The sequence below is a fragment of the Styela clava genome, chromosome 14, assembly GCF_964204865.1.
Source record: "Styela clava chromosome 14, kaStyClav1.hap1.2, whole genome shotgun sequence".
NCBI lineage: Eukaryota > Metazoa > Chordata > Ascidiacea > Stolidobranchia > Styelidae > Styela > Styela clava.
The window spans coordinates 11,850,656-11,874,736 of record NC_135263.1 but is presented as its reverse complement, the minus strand read 5'-3'; the positions used below and the strand labels follow the sequence as shown (position 1 = coordinate 11,874,736).

The 24,081-nt window shown below is 32.3% G+C and overlaps 1 protein-coding gene across 2 annotated transcripts in view; it reads left to right on the top strand.

The window, feature by feature from the left end:
* LOC120340978 (transmembrane protein 131-like) overlaps positions 1 to 24,081 on the top strand; it is a 142,063-nt gene that overhangs the window by 8,039 nt on the left and 109,943 nt on the right. For both annotated transcript variants that reach the window (XM_078119664.1, XM_039409385.2), the window contains exons 6-24: positions 222 to 335; positions 8,148 to 8,270; positions 10,131 to 10,211; positions 13,863 to 14,016; positions 15,407 to 15,466; positions 15,888 to 16,058; positions 16,325 to 16,433; positions 17,164 to 17,308; positions 18,012 to 18,215; positions 18,695 to 18,799; positions 19,266 to 19,373; positions 19,509 to 19,613; positions 20,037 to 20,123; positions 20,579 to 20,682; positions 21,169 to 21,296; positions 21,616 to 21,733; positions 22,142 to 22,277; positions 22,586 to 22,771; positions 23,527 to 23,690. In XM_078119664.1, the coding sequence (XP_077975790.1) occupies positions 222 to 335; positions 8,148 to 8,270; positions 10,131 to 10,211; positions 13,863 to 14,016; positions 15,407 to 15,466; positions 15,888 to 16,058; positions 16,325 to 16,433; positions 17,164 to 17,308; positions 18,012 to 18,215; positions 18,695 to 18,799; positions 19,266 to 19,373; positions 19,509 to 19,613; positions 20,037 to 20,123; positions 20,579 to 20,682; positions 21,169 to 21,296; positions 21,616 to 21,733; positions 22,142 to 22,277; positions 22,586 to 22,771; positions 23,527 to 23,690 (2,402 nt within the window). The remainder of the gene's footprint in view (positions 1 to 221; positions 336 to 8,147; positions 8,271 to 10,130; positions 10,212 to 13,862; positions 14,017 to 15,406; positions 15,467 to 15,887; positions 16,059 to 16,324; positions 16,434 to 17,163; positions 17,309 to 18,011; positions 18,216 to 18,694; positions 18,800 to 19,265; positions 19,374 to 19,508; positions 19,614 to 20,036; positions 20,124 to 20,578; positions 20,683 to 21,168; positions 21,297 to 21,615; positions 21,734 to 22,141; positions 22,278 to 22,585; positions 22,772 to 23,526; positions 23,691 to 24,081) is intronic.

The window sequence follows — 24,081 nt, the reverse complement described above, 5'->3', positions numbered from 1 at the left end:
TTGTATTATCAATAAAATTTCACATTTTTTCAAATTTTATTCTGTTTGTGTCTCTGCCTACCCAGATTTTATCCTCTCGACATGGTGTCTTTTTTTTTTATCTAGTTCTACATTCTTTTATCTTCTTCTATCTAGGGCTACATTTCCTTTACTTCAATAAAATTTAGTTGTTGTTAGATCGCTTTACTCGTTTTTGTTGAACTATGATTTCTGTTCTTCAGATTGTTCCACCGGGAGGCAACACGTCATTTGAAGTTGTTTTTCTCGCGAGAATAGTTGGGAATGTTGAAAATACTTTATTTATAAATACAGTGCATGGAATGTTTCCATATCAAGTAAGTAAAAAGTCAATATATACTCAATATTTGTGAGCAATTAAAAAAATATGGACATGAAATACTGTACAGCACCGTTAGAATATGCAGTTTGCTGACACTCGCTTTTCGATATAATAGTCATCTGCGGAAAAACCCAGCATATGGTGGAGAAATTTTGGAAATTCCAGCAAAGTTTGTTGTTAAACACCTGGCTTCGGGGAGAACAGAGATGAGAATGAAATATAAAAAAAATACAAATAATAGTCTTTCTGTAACCTGTTCGGGGAGAACAGAGATGAGAATGAAATATAAAAAAAATACAAATAATAGTCTTTCTGTAACTTGTTCGGGGAGAACAGAGATGAGAATGAAATATAAAAAAATACAAATAGTAGTCTTTCTGTAACCTGTTCGGGGAGAACAGAGATGAGAATGAAATATAAAAAAAATACAAATAATAGTCTTTCTGTAACCTGTAAAAATTTGTTTAAAAGCAATTAAGGCAGCAGTTTGAAAATAAAAATATTTTTATTTTATTTCCGAGCAACAACTATAATTAGGCAAAGCGATTCACTCTGATAAACATAATTGGCTTACTTATAAAATGCTTTGACATAAATGGCAATATAGTTGTCCTCTTATCGTAATCCAAATACTCGATTATGCCTTAAGAATATATTTCAAATAAGTAATGTGGACGCTTAATATTTTGCGCTGTATCTAATTACCTCTCATTTTGCGTGATACGTCATACTAATACTACTAAATAAACATTATATATGTTTCGTAGAACGAAAATTTGATTTAAATACTTGAATTTAGTATAGTTTTACAGAAATATTCATATAACTGAAGTTGTTATATAGCTATACCTGTTTATAGGCAATTAAATAAGCGCTATTGCCTGGTTTTTTTTGTCGTTGTTTTATCTTTCATTGTCTTTCCATTTCTTACAAAAACTGGTGGTCGTCCCCGTCACATGTCTAGTCAGAAATTAACTAGCAGTCTAAAGTTTTATCGGATACTGTATGTCTGTATTAATATTATTATCATATGTGTTTGCCTGTCTAGTAATTAGGACTTTGCATCAGTCGTTTCCTGTTGCTGTAGATTTTAAAGCAGGCCTACAAAAGGTTCAGCATGATTTGGTTAGCCTTTTCTAATGCAGTCATATTACTCACACCTCGATGTACCGGTCAATTGCCGTGTTATGTCACATTTAAATTTTTTGTACCATTATTAAACGGACCTTACATATAGTGTTTTCTGATGCGGGACAAATAATAAATATCTGACATCAATACATTACGTAATTGTTTCATTCAGTACACTTGACCTATCAGTTTGTAGTAGGTTTACTTGAAGTTATGTCGCTTTTAGTGTCCCTGCATCCATGTTACTTGTTCTGCTGGAATGTACCAGGTGATGTCTATAATTTCATATTTATATTGTACAATGTACATTACTCTCTAATGTAATTATTCGGATTTAAACTCATCACGATAGTTTGATCATCTGAATAGTAAGAAAAAAAATTATTTATTTTGACCTCAACTTTTTTCTGATGTTTGTTACAGCATAAGAATTCTAAAATAGGGTGAAATTTGAAGTTTATAGCAGAGTATACGAAAAAAGATTTCTTTCAACATATTCCAAGCTTTTGCTGTAGTTTTACAACCAGTAGCTTGAAAGCCCTTCTATTATGGTTATCAAAATTTTGGGTTTTTGTTACTAAAATGACACAAATTTTTCCAGATGGCCTTACTATGAAATGTCATAAACATAGCTGTGATGATAAAAGCATTCTATGTTGGTTGGTGATTTTAAATCTAATATATCTATATCGAAATAATACCACATTTATCAGGTTAAATATAACACAATTTTCTTCACAGTAATTCTACTTTTTTATAAAGACGTTGATGCCTTAAATTAACCACCATGAAAAGTAATACCTCTTCTCATTATTTTCCTCCTTCCATCCATTCCGATTTCTCTATCTTATCGATAATAATTGAAAATGCTGAATTAATGGAATTTCATCTAAAGCCATGTTTGATTAAGACAGTTTGCTGTTACTTTTTTTAACCACACCACAATGTTTGTTGAATTTTTGTATTGTACACAACCAGTCAAATACAGTTTGGTGTTGACTTAATGCCTCTGCTTAATGCATAGTTTGCTGCAATATATATGTTGCATTATGTCTTACCATGGCCTGTGTTCATCTAACATCAATGTTATTCGGTCTCTACTTTATCAAAGATTTGATATTGATGTTAATATAGGTGTGTTCTTCACAAACTGTTTTGTATCTGCCTATATCGTGTAATTTGAATTTTGTGGAGGCTTACAATAGCACAGTTTCCTTGTGCAATTCAGCTAATAGTTCAGCACAGTTTTATAACTGTTGTCATAGAACAGCACTTGCTCTAGCCATAGATAACAATATTCTTCTGTCCTGTCGTGTATCACAAATTTTACAATATGATTATGAGATATATACTGAATTTTTGGATATCATTGAAAACTAAGTTCAATTTATCTGTGTGTATTTATGTAGGTTGGCAAATTTGACAAGGCAGATTAATCATTATCATTCATCACCCTTCACAAGACTAGTTAACCTGTTGGTTTTTCCATATGTATGCACTTTGAGAAGAATCACAAATGAGTATTGATGATTGAGAATCACATACAAATTTAAATTTTATTTCAATACTCTTATATTTGTACCACAATATTTGTCAATGTCATGTCACTGCTGTTACCAAACCGAAATAATGTGCCTGTAGTTATACAAACAATGACATATGTCAAATAAAACGTGATTTCGATCATGTTGCATTTATGTATGTGAATAGCAACAAGAAGTCATGTAACACTGCCAATTTCCTTCCTGGTATGACATTTTGTATTTGTTCTATTATTACTATGGTGAAAATTTTTACTCTTATTCATACCCTCTTGAAAACCAATTTGTAATGATATGTAATAATAACCAAAATCATTTTCGTGAAATTGATTCACTAATAATCAAAATCAAGCCACTCAGATCAATTTTTTTTTTTTAACATAATGTTGATCTAATCTGCTGTTGTATTCTCATACTCATGATAGATAGAATGTAAGATTTACTGATGCTATGCAAATAGATGTAGAGAAAATGAATTGACTGATCAACTAAAATATTGCTTTTCGGAGTAAATTGATTAGTTTTTATCAGAGAAAAGCCTGGGTTTGATAGAACTTTTGTGTGGGTATAGCAATACAAATGGACAGATTTAATTTCAAAAAACAAAATTTTTAGAATTTTTATAAACTGAGTATATTAAGTTGATATTACTCTAAATACCCATTCTTCCATGCAGCATATCATTGCTAAATAGAAGGAAAAGGTATATAAAGAAAACAAATTCGTGTCCTTCCTATGCTGAATACTTTATTGTGTGTCAGAAACCCAAATAGAACATCGCTATTTAAAGTGTTTTCAAGACGACTGATATTCAATACTGGTATTTACACAAAGAATGAACCAAGTTGGTTTTGTAGATCCATGTGTGGAAAGTATAATACGCCCTTACAGACGTGTTTCTATGACTTCATGTATTCTACTTCATCTTTTGTATGTATACTGGCTTCCACATTATGGTAAAATGCGAAACAAAGGTATAGAGAGCATTTATAATCAAAATGAATCACTTACTGATATTCAATATTTTAAATATTAATTTTATGATTACCGTAATTTAGAAAGGTATCATTTCAAAAATATATTTTAAGTATAAGAAGTATCACAGGCCACAGTGTGACAAAAATGCCTTCATTTAATTCCTGAAAACTTCGTAATAGAGAACTCATTAAATCATTGTTTTTATGTCTTAACTTTTCAAAATCAAGTTCTTAAATATGCAATGGCTTCTACATGTTCTTCGTTTAACATACACTATTCTATATTCCAAAATATTATTTTAGAATGTATTCAGAATAGTAGATTACAGTATTCGCTTTTGGCCATCTCTGGTTTAGAGAGCTAGGTATGCATCACAAGAATTGGATAAATGCCAGAACAAGTCTTGGAATCAATTCAAATTTGTCATTGGTATACACTATACATCATCACTTGATTAAAGTTGCCATCCATTCTTTCCAACTTAGCTTGTTTTTAATATGTACTTAAATTAGAAATGTGATTTAGGGATTCGGGAATTACATCATGAGATTTATTTTGATTTGAACAGCCTGGATGAATTTACTTTAAAAGTAAAACCATAATGAACCTTAAATTTCAAATTTTGGATAAAATTGTTGTATCTTATGATTAATAAACTATTTTTATGGTATTGATTAAGAAATAAGGTAGTAAATTATCCCTTTAAAATGAAAATATCAAATCCCATTATAGCAAATTTGGATTGGTCATTTGAACTATCAATGCTAGTATGGACTTGCCCAATTGCTGTAATGTCATTTTAAATTGACGTAATTTTTGTGGCTTTTTGTTTGAACTCAACACAAAGAAACTTCAGCGTTGTATTTCAACTCTGTGTGAAATATGAAATCATATTCAGTTCTGTTGTTTAGTCACGTGACTCGAACACGTTTCCATGCCTGACGCCAAAAATAGTTTGACGTCGGTGTTGTGTGCTAATTTTAAATACGGATACATAGGTAATCGTTTATTCTTATCGCAATGAAGAATACTATTCGCCATACACGAATCAGGTATGCGTTTCTTAGCAACCGCCATTTACAATTCTAACGCCTGGCCATCCTGACAAAAACGTTTTTACGTTATACGCCGATGGAAAATATTAACGGCCGTTTATGCGCGGTACACCGCTACGGATGTCAGTATCCGAATACTTTAGTATTTTACAATTTGACTATGGAATTAATTTAAATTTTGAAATTGGTCTAATTTGAAGTAAATTCATGCTAATTTATCTGTGCTAAATTTTATTCTATAAAAATTGAAGAATTTCCGAATGTTGGAAAGAATTTTCAATGTCGATAATTTTACACGAATTAATTTATTTGAGCGTTTTTAATGCTCACAACACGAAAACAAAATTCATATTGGGAAAACTTGGTCGTTTACGGAAGGTATAAATTTGCTCACTCATGATGGATTTAATTATTTTACCACATTGCGCCACGATTTGGATTTCGAGACGCTTCTAATCGAATTGCGTTGCGTTGAAATTTTGCGTCTCTGTTGCGTGAGATGTGTGCAAGTTTTTTGTCCTGTTTACATAGATAGACCTTACTAACAGAGTAATTTCTATTCTTACCTGATCTAGGCTAATTTCACAACCGGTAATACTCGGACATGTATGGCCCACGAGTGGAAGGCTGGTACGTCGATGTGAACCATACTCAATCTAATGTAACGAACATTTTAATCTGTTTTCCGCCAAAATCCAGATATAAAAGTGTCAGCTGCGGAGCACATATAGCAAATTTTTGAGAAGATTATTATCAACTAAGAAATTATTCTATTCCAGTTTAGTTGAACTCAAAATCCTAAGTGCTCCGAAATTGGTTGCTGACGAACACGAAAACCAAAATCTTATCTCATGGTTAGAAAGTGTCTTGTGTGAAAGCTACGGTGGCCTTTATGCGCATATTGCTATGGAGATTTTGTTACGTCATAGCTCCCACGAGAAAGGTGACACGCTTTCCAAAACACGTCGTTTTACGTCTCACTGCCAACATTCATTGATAATGTCACTGCTTAAAATACCGGACTTTCAAAGCATAGTAAACTGTCCACGAGTTTAACGCGATTCATTAGCGCTTACTTGGACGGAAGATGTATTAGTAGCCAAGATAATTTTGTTTTTGATGCCCGTATATTAACGCATTCGTTCTATATGTTTTTATGTACCTATCGGATGAATTTTTATTTTCGGTTGGTTTGTGGACTAACAATTCAAACAGTTTTGGTTGCTAATGATTGATGTCTGATATATTGTGTATCATTCTTTCATCGATAATTTGAACAGATTTTGTTATTTTTGTGAAGTTCTAATCGCAGGATAATGGATTGATATTTCGACGCATTTGAAATTATATGATTATTATCTCCATCACTGATGTGTGGTATTAAAGTCGCCAACCGAATATGACTTATTCATAATGAAATGGTACTATTATAGTCGAATTCGTTGCCACCACGATCGGGTCGTTGACTGCTTTAAATAATGGCAAACAATAATAATTATAATATTTTAGTGCTTTAGGCGCAGTTTTGTCCCGGGACAACATTCAAAATTTTCGTACTGATTTGATTTGGCAAAATATCGGGAAGTTGAACGATTTAAGACTAAAATTCAATAATTCTAAGCACGATGTCACGAGTTGTACATAATTTGAAATACGGCAACCAAGTCATATATTATGTGATCATTTATTTCTAGCTTTCAGCGGTCGGGACTAGTGTACTACGAGATTATCATCTCGGTAGTAGTGACTCAGAATCCTACCTACAGCTTATCGTAATGTATCCTTGTGTGTGAATCGGATCTCCTAGTCGCAAATTGATGCCAATCAATATCGAGGAAAACCATAAAACGTAAAAACATAAAACCATAAACGTGAAGTTTTGGGTCTTTTATGTGCAATGAAACTTGCTTTATAGTGCGAAACAGCTACCTTGTGCATATCATACCAACGTGTTATGAGAATGGCCGTCAATAAACTCATTTGGAATATTACATGATTTGTGATCAATAACACTTGACCACTGCGCATCGGCGATTACAGCATTAACCTGTCTTACTTATTGCTTCTGGAAACGTATTGGGGATGTTTTGAATTTGTCGAATTCGCACATTTCTTCCCTGTTTTTTTGCGCTATTTTCAGATGTGATCACACAAAACGATTGTGGAAGAATTGTTTGGGTCTCCGTTGTTTTCAGCTGTTCAATTCGTAGCTGTGAAGTCGGGAAATCGGCACCCGCAGTATGAAACTTTTATCCCAACCACAGACTGCTCGATTAGATTAGGTTTTCGCGCTACACAACTAAATATGAAACGAGTAATAATAAATGGCACGCGGTGGAGTCGGTTGTACTTCCTTCACTGAACGGGCGACGCGGTAATAGTGGTACTCTGAACTTATTTCCGTGAGGTAATAAATGTAACGGCTTCCTCCGATCATCAAAAAAATCGATCGCCATACCATACCTCAAAATTCAAATTACTATCCCTTCAGCAAATTTTACTATTACTCGAGGAGATTTGGCCAATTTTCCAATTACCTTTTGGCAGACGACGAATTCGCAGACGAGAGTCGCGTGCTTCACGCTTCACACTCCCTTGATTTTCTTGTAGTTTTCGCGCCTCTCAGGTTTATTATCGTCTTCCAAGCACGTGGTGTAACCGCTCTACGGCGACGTTTTGGTGGTCTGCTTTTCTTCGAGGTGTTCGTATTCTAAATAAATAATAATGAATCTAAATTTAAAAATACATGTTATCGATTGTAACAAAACAATGCATTTAGCCTAATCAGCTATATAATGCTATCTTTATTTTGTTTTAATTTTATTTCTGTGATTTAAAGTCATGCTAAAACAAGATTATGAAATATGCTTTCCTTGTATATATATACTTATTGATAGTTTCACATTGGTTGGTGTTCAAAAGAAGACTAAAATATGAAGTGTTTGAAGTGATGATACACCGTAGCATTATGAAAGTATCAGTATTTACTAAATTGATGTTATGTATTCAAATATGCATCGTGTATACTCCCCTATTCAGCTATTTGCAAGTATCATATTCTTGTTTGAATAATATTTAGGAGTGTCCTTTTTCTTTTTTTAGGTATTTGGGGTTGGAATTCCGAATCCATACAGGTTGCGACCATACCTTGGTGCGAGAGTTCCAATCAACAGCAGTTTTTCACCTTTAATTAGTATGCATAATCCAACAAGTGAACCTTTACAAGTGAGTATACTTGACTTCTCTTAAGATATTTTATGGCCACTTGCACAGACTCATAGGTAAAGAAAAATTTTCATCATTCATTGTTCGGTTTGGAAAGTAGGAAATTGTAAGTTGAACTGCAATTTGAAGGTTAAATGCAATTCAATATTTGAGATAGGGTGGTGCTCCACATAACCACTGATTTGTAACAGCTTCCTCCGGCATCCATTTGTCCATGCACATGATACTAATAACTGGCCAACTAATCCCATACCCATCATGGACTGACGAGTAACCTGGCGAGAGGCCTTGGTTCGTCATAATATGAATAAGCCATCTTATCAACTTTCCTTTCCCCAGGGATGAATATGTAAATCCTATTCTATCCTAAAAAAATTATTTTAAAATTACTTTCAGATTTTATAGATAAATAGACTGCGACTTTGACCAAACTTGTATTTCAAGTCTGTCAGTACTTTAAGTAAATGATCAAAGTTGCAATTATTAAATAACTTTTCTAACAAAGTTTCTGATTTTATTAATAACCAACTAGTTATAATGTTAAGAAATATAATATTATCTGTATATACCATAATATTCCGCCATAGACACGGCAAATGATATATATGTAGGCATTTGCACAATCGAGTATATTTTATAGATAAACTGTCCTATTTTTGCTTGAGTCAACTATATCTTATATATAAAAAAACGATCTTTAAGGATTTATGACCTCGAAAGCAAATATTAGGTTTGGAGATTTAACTGCCGGCGTTCTGCTCGACCGCTTAGCAAATAAGGAACGCTGTTCCACACACCCATCTCTGTTATCGTATTAAAAATTTAGTTGACCATGCCTCCCAGACTATAAATGTAACCAAGTAAAACGTTATACCAATATGAATCTTAATTTATAAGAATGGAACAGTATTGGAGTAATCTTAATCCACTACCCACACAAATTTTTCAAGTCTGCTAAAAGGCATATGTTTATAATTTGAGTTTGGTGGTTGTTAAGTTTTTAAATAATCATTGCAAATTGCAATACATTAGTAGTCAATGGATCTAATCTTACGATTTATCATTTATCTGTTATTTGGCATGAAGTAGGTAGTTTCATTTGCTATTCCTAGGCTCCAGACGATTTGTATGAGAGAAGTCGCTGTATATTTTTAGAAGTAACACACCTCTGAGAGGGCTTTCATGTGCAATGATGCTTTATATAAACAGAATGCCATTTAAATTATTTGGACCATGCCTTATTTCATTGTTTGTCAAAACTTGCTGTTGTTTTTCCATCCAACTAAAAAAATACTAAAAAAGCGATTTATCTTCAATCCAAGTTTAATGTTCTATCCAAAGTTCTATCCAAATATTTAATGTTCTTTTGCCAATAAGATGAATATGACATTTGCTTTTGAGAAAATCATCATTTTAATTTATAAGCATTGTTTTACATGTTTTCATGATGGTTATTCAATGCAATTGTATCACATTCAAAAGCACATCCAATTATCGATCATCTACAATTTAACTATCCTTGTCTATTGATATTTGGTGTTTTTTGTATTGTTTCCAGCAGTCGAAAGGGTTCAAATTCAACTCGTGCATTTTGTACTCTTATAAATACTTTGAAGTTTGAATGGAGGTATACATTGATTTTACCAAATGTATGTATGGGATTCTGAATATTTCAAATCAAAAAGAACATATTTCCTTCAAAAATCAACTTTATAACACTATTAGAAGTATTGTGACATTTGTTCTATCCGAAACTTTTTACGATCCCAAGTCTATAGTAAAACTTTACTTCGGAATGCCACTGTCTATAGTAAAACTTTGCTTCGGAATGTCACTAAAACTTAACTTTACCTATTTCAGGTAACAGAAATGTATAGTTCAAGTGGATTTTTACAACTTCAGCTTCCTCAGGGACAACATGAAATTGATAAAGATCAATGGGTAGGTTTTGTAACTATTGCATTTTTTTAACGCATTTTTAACGCAAGTGTGTATTTATACAGGAAACTGTAGATTTTGCACAGTCAAAGTTCATGAATTTTTCTCTGTATTTCTCATCAAGTTGAAATATTACTACAGTATATAAGTCGAGTTCGAAACTTAAAGAAGAGGCAAAAATTTGATAGCACTCAAACGAAATTACATTATGCTAACTTACGGTAATTCCAACAACTACAAATCGAACAAGTTCTCACGATAAGAGTGTACAATATGTAGGGTCGGCTTATATTCGAATTTTTATAAACTCACTTGGGTAGGGTCAATTTCAGGGGGTCTGCTTATATACAAGGATATACAGTGATTGATTCAGCATAAAAATGAATTATGATCACTATTTTTATCAAAATCTCATTTTCTCATATTATCTTTGATTCCAAATTTTTGTTGAATCAGATTTATTTGTGTGGAAATAATCGTCAAATCTTTATTACAAATTGTAAACAACACCTGTGACAACACAGAATTATGTTGTATATGAACACAATTGTGTAATTCACATATTCAGTCTTTTTGACGACTATGCAATATTCGTCTTCAATGGTTATATCAGCGAACAATAAATATTTTTATGCAATATATTAAATATATATTTTTTATATAATGCATTTGTAGTAATTCATCACAGACATTTTGTTATGTGTTTTTAGAATCAGTTACCCATGCATTGTTTTGTAAATAGCACATTATATTTTTGTATGCAATTTTGTGTTAATAATCTCATACTTCACCTAGCAATCTTCGAAATAGAATTTTACATGGGTATAGAGATATTGACAGGTGACGATATTAAATCTTGAGTAGTTTTCGAGGGTTTACCATCAATTTTGATCACTATATCGACACCTCAAAACCAAACAGTGCTAAGTCCACTTTTCCAAAAAATGACATTTTTCAATTGCTGATTTTCCTGGACTTAGCTCTACATTTTGGTCTATTTGCCTTATCTCTAGGTGCTCTAGATCTCAAGACAGCTATAGACATAACCCTGCTTTTTTTAGGGCATTTGAGAACTAAACAGAGCTGTGTCTACTATAGTGGACTTAGCTCTGAATAACTGCATTGTAAGTTGGGGCTAAGTCCGTTTTCTGGACATAGCTCCTCTCAAAAAATATAATACAAAGCGCTAAGTCCATACCAGCCTCTATAATAACATAATAAAGGGGCCCTAAGTCCAATAAAATTGTTTCTGGTCCAGAAAATTATGGCCTTCATTGTAACTTTGGTGGACCATAAAAACTACACATCCTCGATGTAAGGTATTAGAGAAATAAAAAAAAGAAACAAAAAAAAAATGTTTTTTGCGTTTTTCTCAAAACTAGAAAAATGGACTTGGCCCAATTTGGATTTCATGCGTCGATATATTAACATGAGGTGTTTTACAACTTTTGATCTGAAAAAGGTGCACGGATACATCGCCTATACATTTTCATTGATTTTGGAGAGATACGATTTTTGATTTTTACACTCGAGTAAAGGGATGGGCTTAGTGCTTCAATCTGATATCTCTATCTTATGAATCGGTTATGATGCCAATAATGATGGTTCGGCTCGCCAATCATTATCATACAATTCCTAATGCTTTAGAACAAATTCATGTTGGTAACATTGAACTTGTGTACTGGTATTAATATATTTTAGTTATAAAATAACCATTCTTAGTTATGTATAGATCAGTGCTGGAAATTTTTTGCCATGGTAATTTAAATGGTATTTACAGGAATAAAACGGGCTATTTTTTTTTATTTGATTCGTTTCTAATACTGTAATGCTCTTTCATACAAAAATATTCCAACCTACAATCGATTTTCTTTTTTCACTTTCTCTCTTTATTGAAATCAAATTCTCTTTTGAGACTTGCCATTTTTTGTGATTAGTCAACCATGAAGGGCCTGCCTAGCAACACTAGCAGTTATATGATACCACACAGTTTCTTTGTCGTACTAGTATTGTTTATTTTATCATGTCCCTTATTCTAATGGAATGTAAATAGCAGAGCAGTGTCGATTTACCATTTTTGATCTGGTTTATTTTTATTCTGATTTCTGATCCTTTCAGTCTATATAAGTAATTGTGTAGCCTGCTTTTTTGTAGATAATATATATCAAATTTCTACCTACCCTTTTTGCTATTATTATAATTTTTGAAGATTTCCAGTGTCTTCTTTCTCTTTTTTTGAAAATTAGCTGATACGGAACTGCAGGAATTTCAAGTAGGCTACAATTTCATATTGAATATATAATAAGCACCTGATACATGTGTATTCAGCATCTAATTTCCATCAATATTAGGGTAACAACAATCATATGTTCACAACAAACAGCTATGCAACAACATTATTCCATCTGGATGCTTCAGAAGACAGTCTACCTCAATCATAATAGTCTAGGATTATCTTCATTTTCCATTATAACAGGCGTACACACATAAGGCAAATCAGCTAACCTTGTGGGATGAGGGGGTTTATAGTTGAATATATTCATTTCGAATCACCTTTATGCTTTAGATTGCTGTAGATTGATGTGTGGTAAACCAACATCGATTGTAAACCATAAAAAGTCATGTAGATTTACTGAAATTTTATATATCCGCAGTTGTTTTACTCACAAAGTAGTGAAATTTTATGTTTTAGGTTATATAAAAAAAAAGGAAAAATTTATCTCTCATACTCTAGTTTATATTAGGAATATTAATTATATTTGAAGTCTTGATTTGTAGATATAGGCCTACATGGAACGTCTTCTACGCTATGTATGACATTCTTTTTTGTACGTCACAAGTATAATCTGAAGGGTATTTATTGTCTTTCTGTCACTCATCCCGGCGTATTATGATTATTTTCTGCCTGCCGAGTAGTATCATATTTTCTTTTTTATTATGGCTTGAGGTGAAAGAAAGAAATTGTTGTTGACAAGGCTGATTCACTCTGAACATATTGTTTGTTTGAAACCCTATAAACTTCTTATTCAATGCTAAATAGTTTATAGTTTTGCTAAGCTGACAGACGTTGTGGAATCAATTTTTTAGTGCCAGTGATAACCAAGGCTAATATCATTTTCAAACTTTTATAATGAAGTTTAAAAATTCTAAATTTTATATATTTATAAATATTTTATAGGTGTTTATTAAAATTTTGGTTTTAATGTCAGTTTACAATAGTTTTATTTGAAAATGATCGTTTCAGCAATGGAAGTCTCGTAACATGATCAAAAAATTTTTATCCCCCCAAAAGTGAAAAAGTAGACAGACAATTTAATGCCACCCCACGTATATAAAAAATATGCTTGAGAGTATTGCTGGACTGCTTGCATCTGGGGAGTTTCCTATGACTTCTGGAATGATGCGGCTTCCTCAGCAATTGAATCAAAGCATATTAAATGAATAATGGGTTAATATTTTCGATACCAGACATAGACTTGTTACCAAACAAGAGGCCAGTTTCCCATATAATTATGTTGTTCCTCATCTCCTGGATAAATATAAAAATCCTAACTCATTCTATGGAAATTTTTGGTATAATGTTTTAATTTTTACAATTTTTTAACATTTATCTATACAAAATGTTTGATAATAATGTTCAGTATTACTTTTCAGGAAATACCACCTTATGAAACAAAACAATTAATACGAGCAAGGTTTCTTGGTCATGTGGAAGCGAATCATACAGCTTTTATCAGGATTAAAACTGCTCACATGGAAAATTTAAACTCTGATCATATTTTACCAATGGAGGTTGAAGTGTCATCAGGTTAATATTATTATCAATTTATTTTACTAATTTATTGAACAGTTCTTCTAATCTGTTGAGAATGGCCAGAATCAACTAAATAATGATCAGATGATGATGAGACAGAATTTCAATTATTTTTTTACTAAAGACGACTAAAAATTTTTTAATGATTCAATAGTCTTGCTGCACACTATTACAAATATATTTCTGTAACAATTTCTGACTGAGGGCAGACTTCCTCAGACATACATAGTTCAACTCAATACAACCAAATACTCTATACCCAAATACAAACTTTGGAAACGTTATGTTACGAAACGTTTTAAAAATATATTTGTGTTAGTGTTTAGCACGACTTATTGAATCACTTAGGAAAGTTATCTTCACCCCCTACTATGGCATCCTTGCATTATATGCATACAGATCCACCTGCGCAAAAGCATAGATAACGGAGAAGTAAATACTCACGTAAAAACCCAATAGATAGAAAAAATTTAGTTACGAAAAAACTTCGAGACTCTTCTTAGTTAGATGGCATAAATTGTCTCGGGTATTGGAAGTTTACTTAGGTACTATATTATGACTATGTCATAATCACATACACTCATTTAGAAGTAGAGATGGCTCATCTTTTAGTTATGGGTGAACCACTGAAATGCCATGGGCTTCTGGAATTATATGGATAAAGACATAACCCTTTGCCTGAAGACTCTAATTTACATTATTTAGATTTAATACTCAAACATTGTGAACTGTACATTGACTTGACGTAACTGACCTCTAACTCTAGTTGGTTTTGTTATTGAAAGGATTTGTATTGAATTTAGACCTCTCACTTAATCTTGAACTTAAAAATTAAAGTTATTTGATGTTTTTACTTTAAACCTACATTTATTAAGTAATGTATAATGAAGTGTGTCGTTATTATTAAAAGTAAAACCTTTTCCCAGTAAAATGCAACTTTTGATACTGGTATAAAATTTCTATTATTTCAAGTATTTTAAATGGCCACCTGTAATGTGTAGACAAATACAAATCGTGTTATTAAACATAAAGTTTTACAGATAAAAGTACAAACCCTTTATAAAAAATCTACAATAAATTCTTAATGCATTGTTCATATTTCTTGGAATTGTTTGCTTTGTGTTACAGTACTGAAAAATCACTTCCTTGTATGCATTTTCACTGTTTGTCAATGTCTTCTTAATAATAAAACTAGTGTTTCAATAAGTTAGAATTAAATACGAAGTTCTTTGCGTCATTAAAACTGTTATTTTATTAAACAGAGAATCATAAAAGGCCATTTACCCAGGACTGGGCCATTGGTGAATTTGTCATAAAGACATAAAAAGGCTTACATTGGTAAAAGTAAAAATATATATTTTTTAACTTGATTTTTCTGTTGCAGCTCCCGGGATATATTCATCCATAGAATTACTTGATTTTGGAACATTAAGACAACAATATGGTAAGAATTCTGATAACTTTTTGTATGGCATACTAACTTAGCCAATATATATACGAGTTTTTTGCTTAAAATTGGTTACCGAGAGGTTAGGCGATTTGAGAAATTCGATATCAAATATTCTGAAATTTATGATGTTAGAATGATTTATCATTCAAAGTTAGAAAAAAAATACGTTTCGTTGCAGAAATATTTGAATTTTGAATCAGTTGAAATCAAACTTATGATCAGCATGAATAAGAGCCCCTTGATGAATTATTGATTTCATTATAGACGCGTGTGGTTATGTCCAACTAACTTTCCAGCAATGGATTATTTTGGTTGTCATGTACCTGTTGTCTTTCTTACTACAATACACTGCAACTGTCTGTATTTATAAAATTTTGAATGAAATACTTTTTGACATGACACTCATTGTTTTCAGATGATCCGAAAACTCTTCCACTGTTTTTACTTAATTCTGGAGACCATGAAGTTTTAATCAGTAATATCACAGTGACAGGTTCGAATCCCGCCATCTCCATTCAATTCAAACCGATAAAGCTGAAAAAATCTGATGCAGTGTTTACTCTTGTAGCAAATATTACATTTTCAGGTAGGTTTTTCACTGCTTGTCTATTTGAATTGGTGCTTTTATGACTTGAATTTGCGGCAAGTTGTTGAAGAATTCTCCCATGAATCCTTAATATTGTTGCTTCTCGGGTCATTCATATAATTTTTTATATGGTTTTAACCAAGGGTTTTGTGAAGTTTTTTTTTTGCAAGAGCCGCATTCAGAAAACATTTTCTGCAAAGTACTTTATTTTTTCCTTTAATTTATCTAACTCAGTATGGATCTGTGTAAGTGTTCCCATTTTACAGCTTTATTGGCAAGATCTGATGCTGATCACAGGGGAACACTCACTGTTAAAACTAAAGAAAAAAGTTATTCAACAGTACACATCCCATTCACTGCCAATTTATTAAATGGGTAAGTCTATTTGACAGTACATCTATCATTTTGTTGTATATAAAAGCAATGTATGATTAAATACTTGCAGGTGTATAGAGTTTGAAAAAAGTTATTCTTTCAGTCATTTAGTGCGGCACATTTGATAATAAGAAGCTGGCAAGCAAAAGAATTAATGTACTACAATCGAAAGAAGGGATCAAATTGCATTCACTATCAATACAGACAGTCATCGTGAAGGGTGTCTAGTGAAGACCACTGATCGTGGCCCTCAGATAACTGCTTGGTGGCCCCCTAGGAGGTTGATGGCCCAGTTTGAGAAACCTTGCTCTAGCACAGTGGTTTCCAATCATTAGGGCTTGTGGGCTGTGGCCCATATTGAAGAGTTTTAGCACTCATGGTGGCCCCCCTCTTTATCCTTCCATTGGTATTTATAGTGTTATTTTGAATGATAGATTCCAAATCTCATTATGTTCAAACAATTCATGCTCAACAAAGTGAAAACACCCGGTGAAATGACTTTATCAAGCAATGAAACTAGGAAGAACACGGGCCACAAGGCCCCGGTTGGGAACCCCTGCTCTAGCAGAACTCGAATGACCATAAATTCTGAAAGTAGCCGAGGAAAACAAGAAATCCTCACCATGCAAATTCATGCAACTCCAATTCCAGGCACGATCCTGCTTGTGCCAGATCTTGCATTCTATTTCACGACGAAAATTTTCATATTTTTCTTGTCTGTTTTTTCCAGGACTTTGGGTTTTGATGAAGATGCTGTATTATTTCATCATGATGAGAATAAAACTACTCGTAACATATCATTCTCTAACTTATTCCAATTTCCTGTCTTGATTCAAAATGTTTCAGTTACTGAAAGAGCATCAAAACATTTTAAGGTTCGAACTGTTTTTTCTTTTTATTTATTAATCGAAGAAGTACGTCAGGCGAAAGCTAACTAAACCAGTGTGGACTCGAACCTGACTCGCGAAAATTACAGAAAATGCATTTCCAAGAATTTAAGAATACCCTGTAGGAAGTGAAGTTATGGTTCAAATAATATATTTCGGATTTCTATATTTTGAGAATATTTTATAAATACCGAAGCATTCAAATTTTGGGATTTTCAGAATTTCTATATTGTATGCTAAGGTTGTCATATTTTTGTTTGTTTAATATTAGCTAATCTGTATGCGTTATGGCTAATTTTGTGCTGCAATTGATATGAAGCATACAAATAAGGAAGTTGGGGTACTCCCATAGTATGTGTATCAGGTTAGGCTTGAGCCATAATTTTATTCCGATTTTCCTTATTTTAGTTCTATTACGAGTTCGGGGACTGTCTGTGTTAGCCAAGTGACCATCCCCCATGCCCATATGTTTCAGTCCCTTTACACAACTTGATGTAAAATGGGTGAGAAAAAATTAGTTAACCTTCCTATTGGTACACATACTTCTGGAGTTGGTGGTAGGTTTTGGGTTATAATGGGTACGACAAAAGATTAGAGGAATCACGTAAAGTGGGACATATCGATCACATAAATTTTTTTATTTTACAAAATAATAAAAAAAAATATAAAACAATTCCTTCTATTTTCATAGGTTTTAAATTTTGATGGTCCTGTCAGCCTGCCTATGTCATCTGAAGTTACACCATTTTCTATCGAGTATGATCCAGGGGAAAAGAAAGAAATATCGAAAGAGGAAAAAAATGAAAATGAATTTGGTTCAACATATTACCTCATGTTACAAACAAATGCTTCAAAATTTAGTTTGCCGCTTCATACGTATTCAGGATTGCTTACGGTATGTTGGAATCATAATGTAAACGATCAATATTATTAAACTTTCATTCCTTTGGAATTGTGGATTATTTCAACCTTCGGGGGGGGGGGGGGGGGGCGAGTTTGTATGGGTGTTAATTTAGGGGTATGGTATTGGATATTCGTTATGACACCAACTGATTTGGTCTCGGTCATGCCGGACTTGACTATGTTGCAATCGCAAGCTGGATATCTTGTTCAAAGTGAAAGACGGACAAAACTTCGTATAAAAATCTTGCAACTAATTTTGTCTAAGCAAAAACAAGTTGATATCTTTACCATAAAAATGTTAGATTTCACAGGATTCGGAATACGATGGGATAATCCCCAATTTTATGGTAAAATATCTATCTAGTTACTTTGATAAACTGAATTTTTATCAATGTCTAATTCCAATTTTTTGGATTTGTCAGTTTGGTTTGGATTTTTTATCCTGATAAAAATTTCTGAATTTTTTTACAGTATAAAGTTCTTCGTGAAGAGAAGAAGACAATAGATTTTGGAGTCATGGGAACTATGGATAAACGAGTGATTTTATTTGCTTTATACAATCATAACCCTGCTAAGGTAATATATTGTACTGGAAAGATTTAAATAAAATTGGGATCATCAGTAGAGAAGTGTGCTGAACTCCCGTAGGTCAGGGTATCTCTATCAAATAGACAGGGTGTGGATGGTAACATGATATCCACATACAACCCAAAATATGCATACAGCCGACTCATATCCATATACAACCTGAACATATGCATATACAGCCAACGCATATACATATACAGCCAAATTCTCAGAAATTATTTGAAGTTATTATATGTTTTGTATAAAAAATTGGAATTTATCAAGCTTTCGATCTATTTTAGGCATGTTTGCGTACACCCAATTATGGTTTATATATCGATATATTATATATTGTTGTTAACAGCTTGTTTGAGAAAGTTTTACTTTGGTCAACTAAACGTTAAAGAAAAAGATTTGTGAAAGTGCGATCGAGATATTTGAACTACTCGATAATATGTTCATACCTGTTTTTCAGATATTGCTTGAAAAAATTAACAGCACATTGCGGAATATTTACATTCGTTTGGAATCTATTACACAGGATTCAGGAAAGAATATTTCTGATCAAAGTGTTTTGAAACCTGTAAGTTTATTTTTTTAGCCAAGTTTCAACATGGTACAATATTAATCTTTCATCATCGCTTAATGCTCAGACATATTGCTTACTTTTTTATGTGTCTTATGCTCCAGACGTTAAGTTTTTTGGTTGTTTTTTCAGTTGTGGTTGCCTAGCAACTCGTGTTCTGTTTTTGAAGTTTTACTTTCTGCGGATGATAAGGAGGAAGAAATCACAGGACAGTTGAGTCTTACAACTAAATTTGAGGTGAGAAATTTAAATATTTGGGAAAGAAAATGGCCTTCTTTATTGATCAATAGATTTCATTTTGAATGCATGAAGCTGTTGTTCCTGATTTCTTTGGCAATATCTGAATCTCGTTTATTTTAAAATAATTTTATTTTTATTCGAAATTTTGTGAATTGAAAATATGGGATTATATGGAATATATGATAAGGTACCGTAGTCAAGTTATGTAGACTTTCTTGTATCACAGATACTTGAACCTGTTTTAAATAGGATCATTTTTAAATAATTAACATAACACACGCCAACTCACTAAAGCAATAATTATACATGGTTTCTTGTTCACTTTTGCTGAAGTTGACCACATAATGTCTTTTGGGTTAATAACCATTAGTATACTTTACTTGCAGAATTAAAATATATACATTTTCCTTCTATTTTCAGACTATTTATATTCCTGTAAAAGCTCGCATCGTCGTTGGCAATCTCACTGTGAAACCAGAAAGAATCAAATTTCCTCCTTCATTTCCGGTTTGTATATTATTTTGAATAAATTATTCAGGAATAATGATAACGAATAACTGTATGGTAACCCTTTAATAAAGACTGAGGGCATAGAGTTCACTGAAAAAATTAGCATGGAAGTCGTTGGGAAGGCAGTCTATTACAAGCGAATTTGTATTTTTTTGTAGTCTAGTAGGTGATTTCTAGCGATCTAGCGAGCGCCTTCATCTTTCATTATTAGAAATTTTCAAATTCATTGGTTCATTGGTTTGGAGAAGAGCGATTTGTTTTTTGTCAAACCATAGCAATTACCCTAACAGCAAGAATTTAGCAAGATAATCCACTTGGGTCCGTGTTGTTCGGCCTAGTTAAATCTGAACAATATCAAGCAGAAACCCATGATATCAAATTATTCAAAAAATATCACTACATAATATGCTATGCTGATCCTAATGTAAATTTTTAATTTTTTTTTATTTCAGGGCATGATTGTACATCAGACATTATCCGTCGTCAACACATTTGCACAAGTTACTAAACTAGAGTATGTACATTCGAAACAAATGGATAAAAGATTTTATTACAAGTAAGTATATATATTTCAGTCTTTTGCTCAGCATTCGAATCAGTTTTTTTTTGTATGGCCAGGTTGATGAGGATCGAAAGTGAATACATAAACAATATGATCAAGTCCCGAGGCTTGAATCTTTGAAATTTATTATGCAATCTTCAATTTTAAATTTGTCAATTATTTAATCATGTCATGTCATGGTGGATAGAGCTTATCATATTGGTATTAACTAAGTATTTGTTGGGAACAAAAGGATATCATTTGTTCGAAAATTAACTCTAGATACTAGTCTGGAGCCTAGTTTGGAGCGAAGGTTTAGTAACACATCATATAAAAATTTTAGTGAAAGCTCATTACTGATTTACAATGTGTCTATGCTTAATTTCAAGTATTAAAATTTTCAATTAAAAACAATCATTTTTGATGAATTAATTTTTCTGGACTATATTTTGCTACTCTGTGTGATGTTGACTTACTAAAAAATAATAACCCACTTTAAAGGAAATTGAAGAATCAAGGACTAAGTTTCGAACCAAATAAAAAATCAAAGATAGGAAAAGTATATTTCGATGCAAGACAAAGCTGTAAACCTGATCGATGTTATGTAGGATTACCAACTTCTACGACAAGTAAGTACCATTTTGTTTTTTTATCATTTTTATTCTGAACAATTTCTGAATATGCAGACACTGATGCATGGAAAAGGCTAATATGATGTGTAAGAGCAGAATCTCTTTTTTGTTTGGCATATTCATACCACCTTTACTCTTAACAATGCTTTGTGAAGCAAATCCCATGAAGTATTTATTTCTTTGATCAATTTTGTTTTATTATCAAGTTGTTTCATTTTCGTTTTTACTTTATTACATATAGTATTGTAATGTTTCATCGCCATCGTTAGTAATGTGATGAACTAATAATCATTTTTTTTCTTTTTTGCTTTTGTAGTTGGTCATCACTGGTTGACTACATTAGCATTAGGACCTGATTCTGTTGAGTTTGACTCCAAGAGGTATAAGGAATATAGACAAAGATGGAAAAATTTGCAGAAGAAAGGTTTAACTGGGTATGCAATATTTTTCATCAAGTAGTAATATCTTTTGACCTCGCTAGTCTTATTAAGTACAAACTATTTAGCCTCACTGGATTGATTGTTTTTAAATTTGTGTTTTTTTTAATCTGAACTAATCTTCAGACAAGCACATACTGGTGTACGCAGAACATTTTTTTGAAAAGAGGCGAATTTTTCCAGTATATCCAACGTATTACTCTCTTGGTGAGGCTGTCGGAATGCTGTTTGCACTTGTCTCTTTAACCTTCAATTCCAATATATTTCGAGGTCTGTAGTACCAACTACTGGATAATTGTACCAATAAGCTATAGATATTTTGTTGTTACACACACTAGGCCAATTATTATTGATTAAGTCATTGTTCTGTTTTTGTTTGTATTAACTTATTCAAAAATATTTTAGGCCCAACACTACCTTGGTTCTCAGTGCTGATGTCGTTATGGATGTGGAAGTTCCAGTTCAAGCTAGTTTATTCTGGCCTACTCTTCTTGAGGAAGAAACTTTTGACTTTCCATTGACTCATGTCGGAAGAAAATCTGTAAGTGTTTTTTGTATTTGCTGATTAATTTCAATGTCAAATAGGGATATTGGATAAATCACTATTTGAATTTACCCTAAGTTAGGTAGTTAGTTGGTCCACAATTAAGAATATTACCAATTGTGTGAATTCCGGAAGCATACTTTTTCGAGAGTCTGATTTCTAAAATTCATTTTGCTACTTCCGAGTTGTCTCAGAATTTAAAAATTATTTCAGTGATGAATTTGCAAAAATGATACAAATTCTCACAAATGTGGTGAAATTTTTTCACTTTGGTATTTTTATTTTTTATTATTTTTTTTGTTTAGGTTGCAACATTAACTCTTGTAAATCCTGCGGATTCACCTGTGATAGTTCAGGTTTTACCACTGTCATTATATCCTCAACCAGAGGCAGCTTTAGCGGCTTTTGATTGGTCAGATAAAATCAAAGAGGATTCGTTTATAATGGATAATAGCACTCTTTTTCATCTCATGGATCCGAGACAAGACGTGGTTAGTATGATCATGAATAAAACGACTTTGTGTGAATATTTTTTTTTTTCAAATTTTGCAATGTTGCATTTTCATTGTTGCGAGTACGCATAAATTCAGACATTCAATGTAAATTTAAATGAGTAAATTCAAAAAAAAAAACTTTGTACACAATGGTACGCACAATGGTCTTTAAAATGACTCCTTTGTGTTAAGAAATTGTATGTATGACTGATATGAATGCTTTATTTGTAATTTATGGAGTTTCCAATATCGCCTACACTATACATGTGGGGCTTACCACGCTACAAAACTCAAACTGAAATATCTAAAATCTTCAAATTTCAGTGCTTTGTATAGATTGTCTTTCTCACTCGTATAATGGAGATGGACATTTTCACTTTCAAATATATCTCTATTGAATTTTTCATTTGTTGATTTTCAGTTGCCCAAATTCCTTTTGTGGACAATATGTAACATATACAATCTAGCTATGCTGGAAATGTTTATGTCGGTGCTCACGTAAACCAATTATTTCACTCAGAATGTGAAAGTTAGGTATTATAAGCCAACCTTATTAATAACAGTAGTGGTCTTTGCAATTTATGATTGCCTGCTTATACAAAACTTTTCTAAGATCTTACATCTTAGAGTGTCAGGTAATACCTTATGAAATTGAACATGATACATATATTTAAGGAGATGGATCTTCGGATGAATATGCGATTGATTTTGTACATTCTTCCGAAGGCTTACTAATTCTCACTTTTGTTCAGTCTAAAGATATGACATCACAAATGGTTTGGTTGGAATATACATTGAATGGAAAGTTGAATCACACTGTTGTTAATTTATTCATTGAACCTGGAGATCGTGTGAATCTGAAGGTTGAATTCATACCGTATGATGACAATCCTAAATCCACTGTAATTTTATTAAGGTTAGTACTATAGAAAAATTGTTTTTGGTATAGTGACATAATGGGACTAAGCTGAACAGTATGACCTGAAGCCAAAGAAAAATTTTGAATTTTTGTTTGTTTTTAAGTATTTTATCTATAAAATTTTCTACATTTGCGAAATGCTCAGATTAGTAATAGAGATGGGTTAATACTTCTATGCAAATGATATCTTTCTTTGTCATTCTTATAAGCAACCTTATAAATAGGTTTAATAATGAGACATCTTCTACCCATAATTTTGAACCGAAGTGAAGCAATGGAAAGTTATTGTCGATGAAATACACATTTGCAAATTATAAATATTAATTTAAATATTCTAAACAACACTTCAGCTATTTCTATTGCGAAATAAGCTGTCAGTTTGAAATGG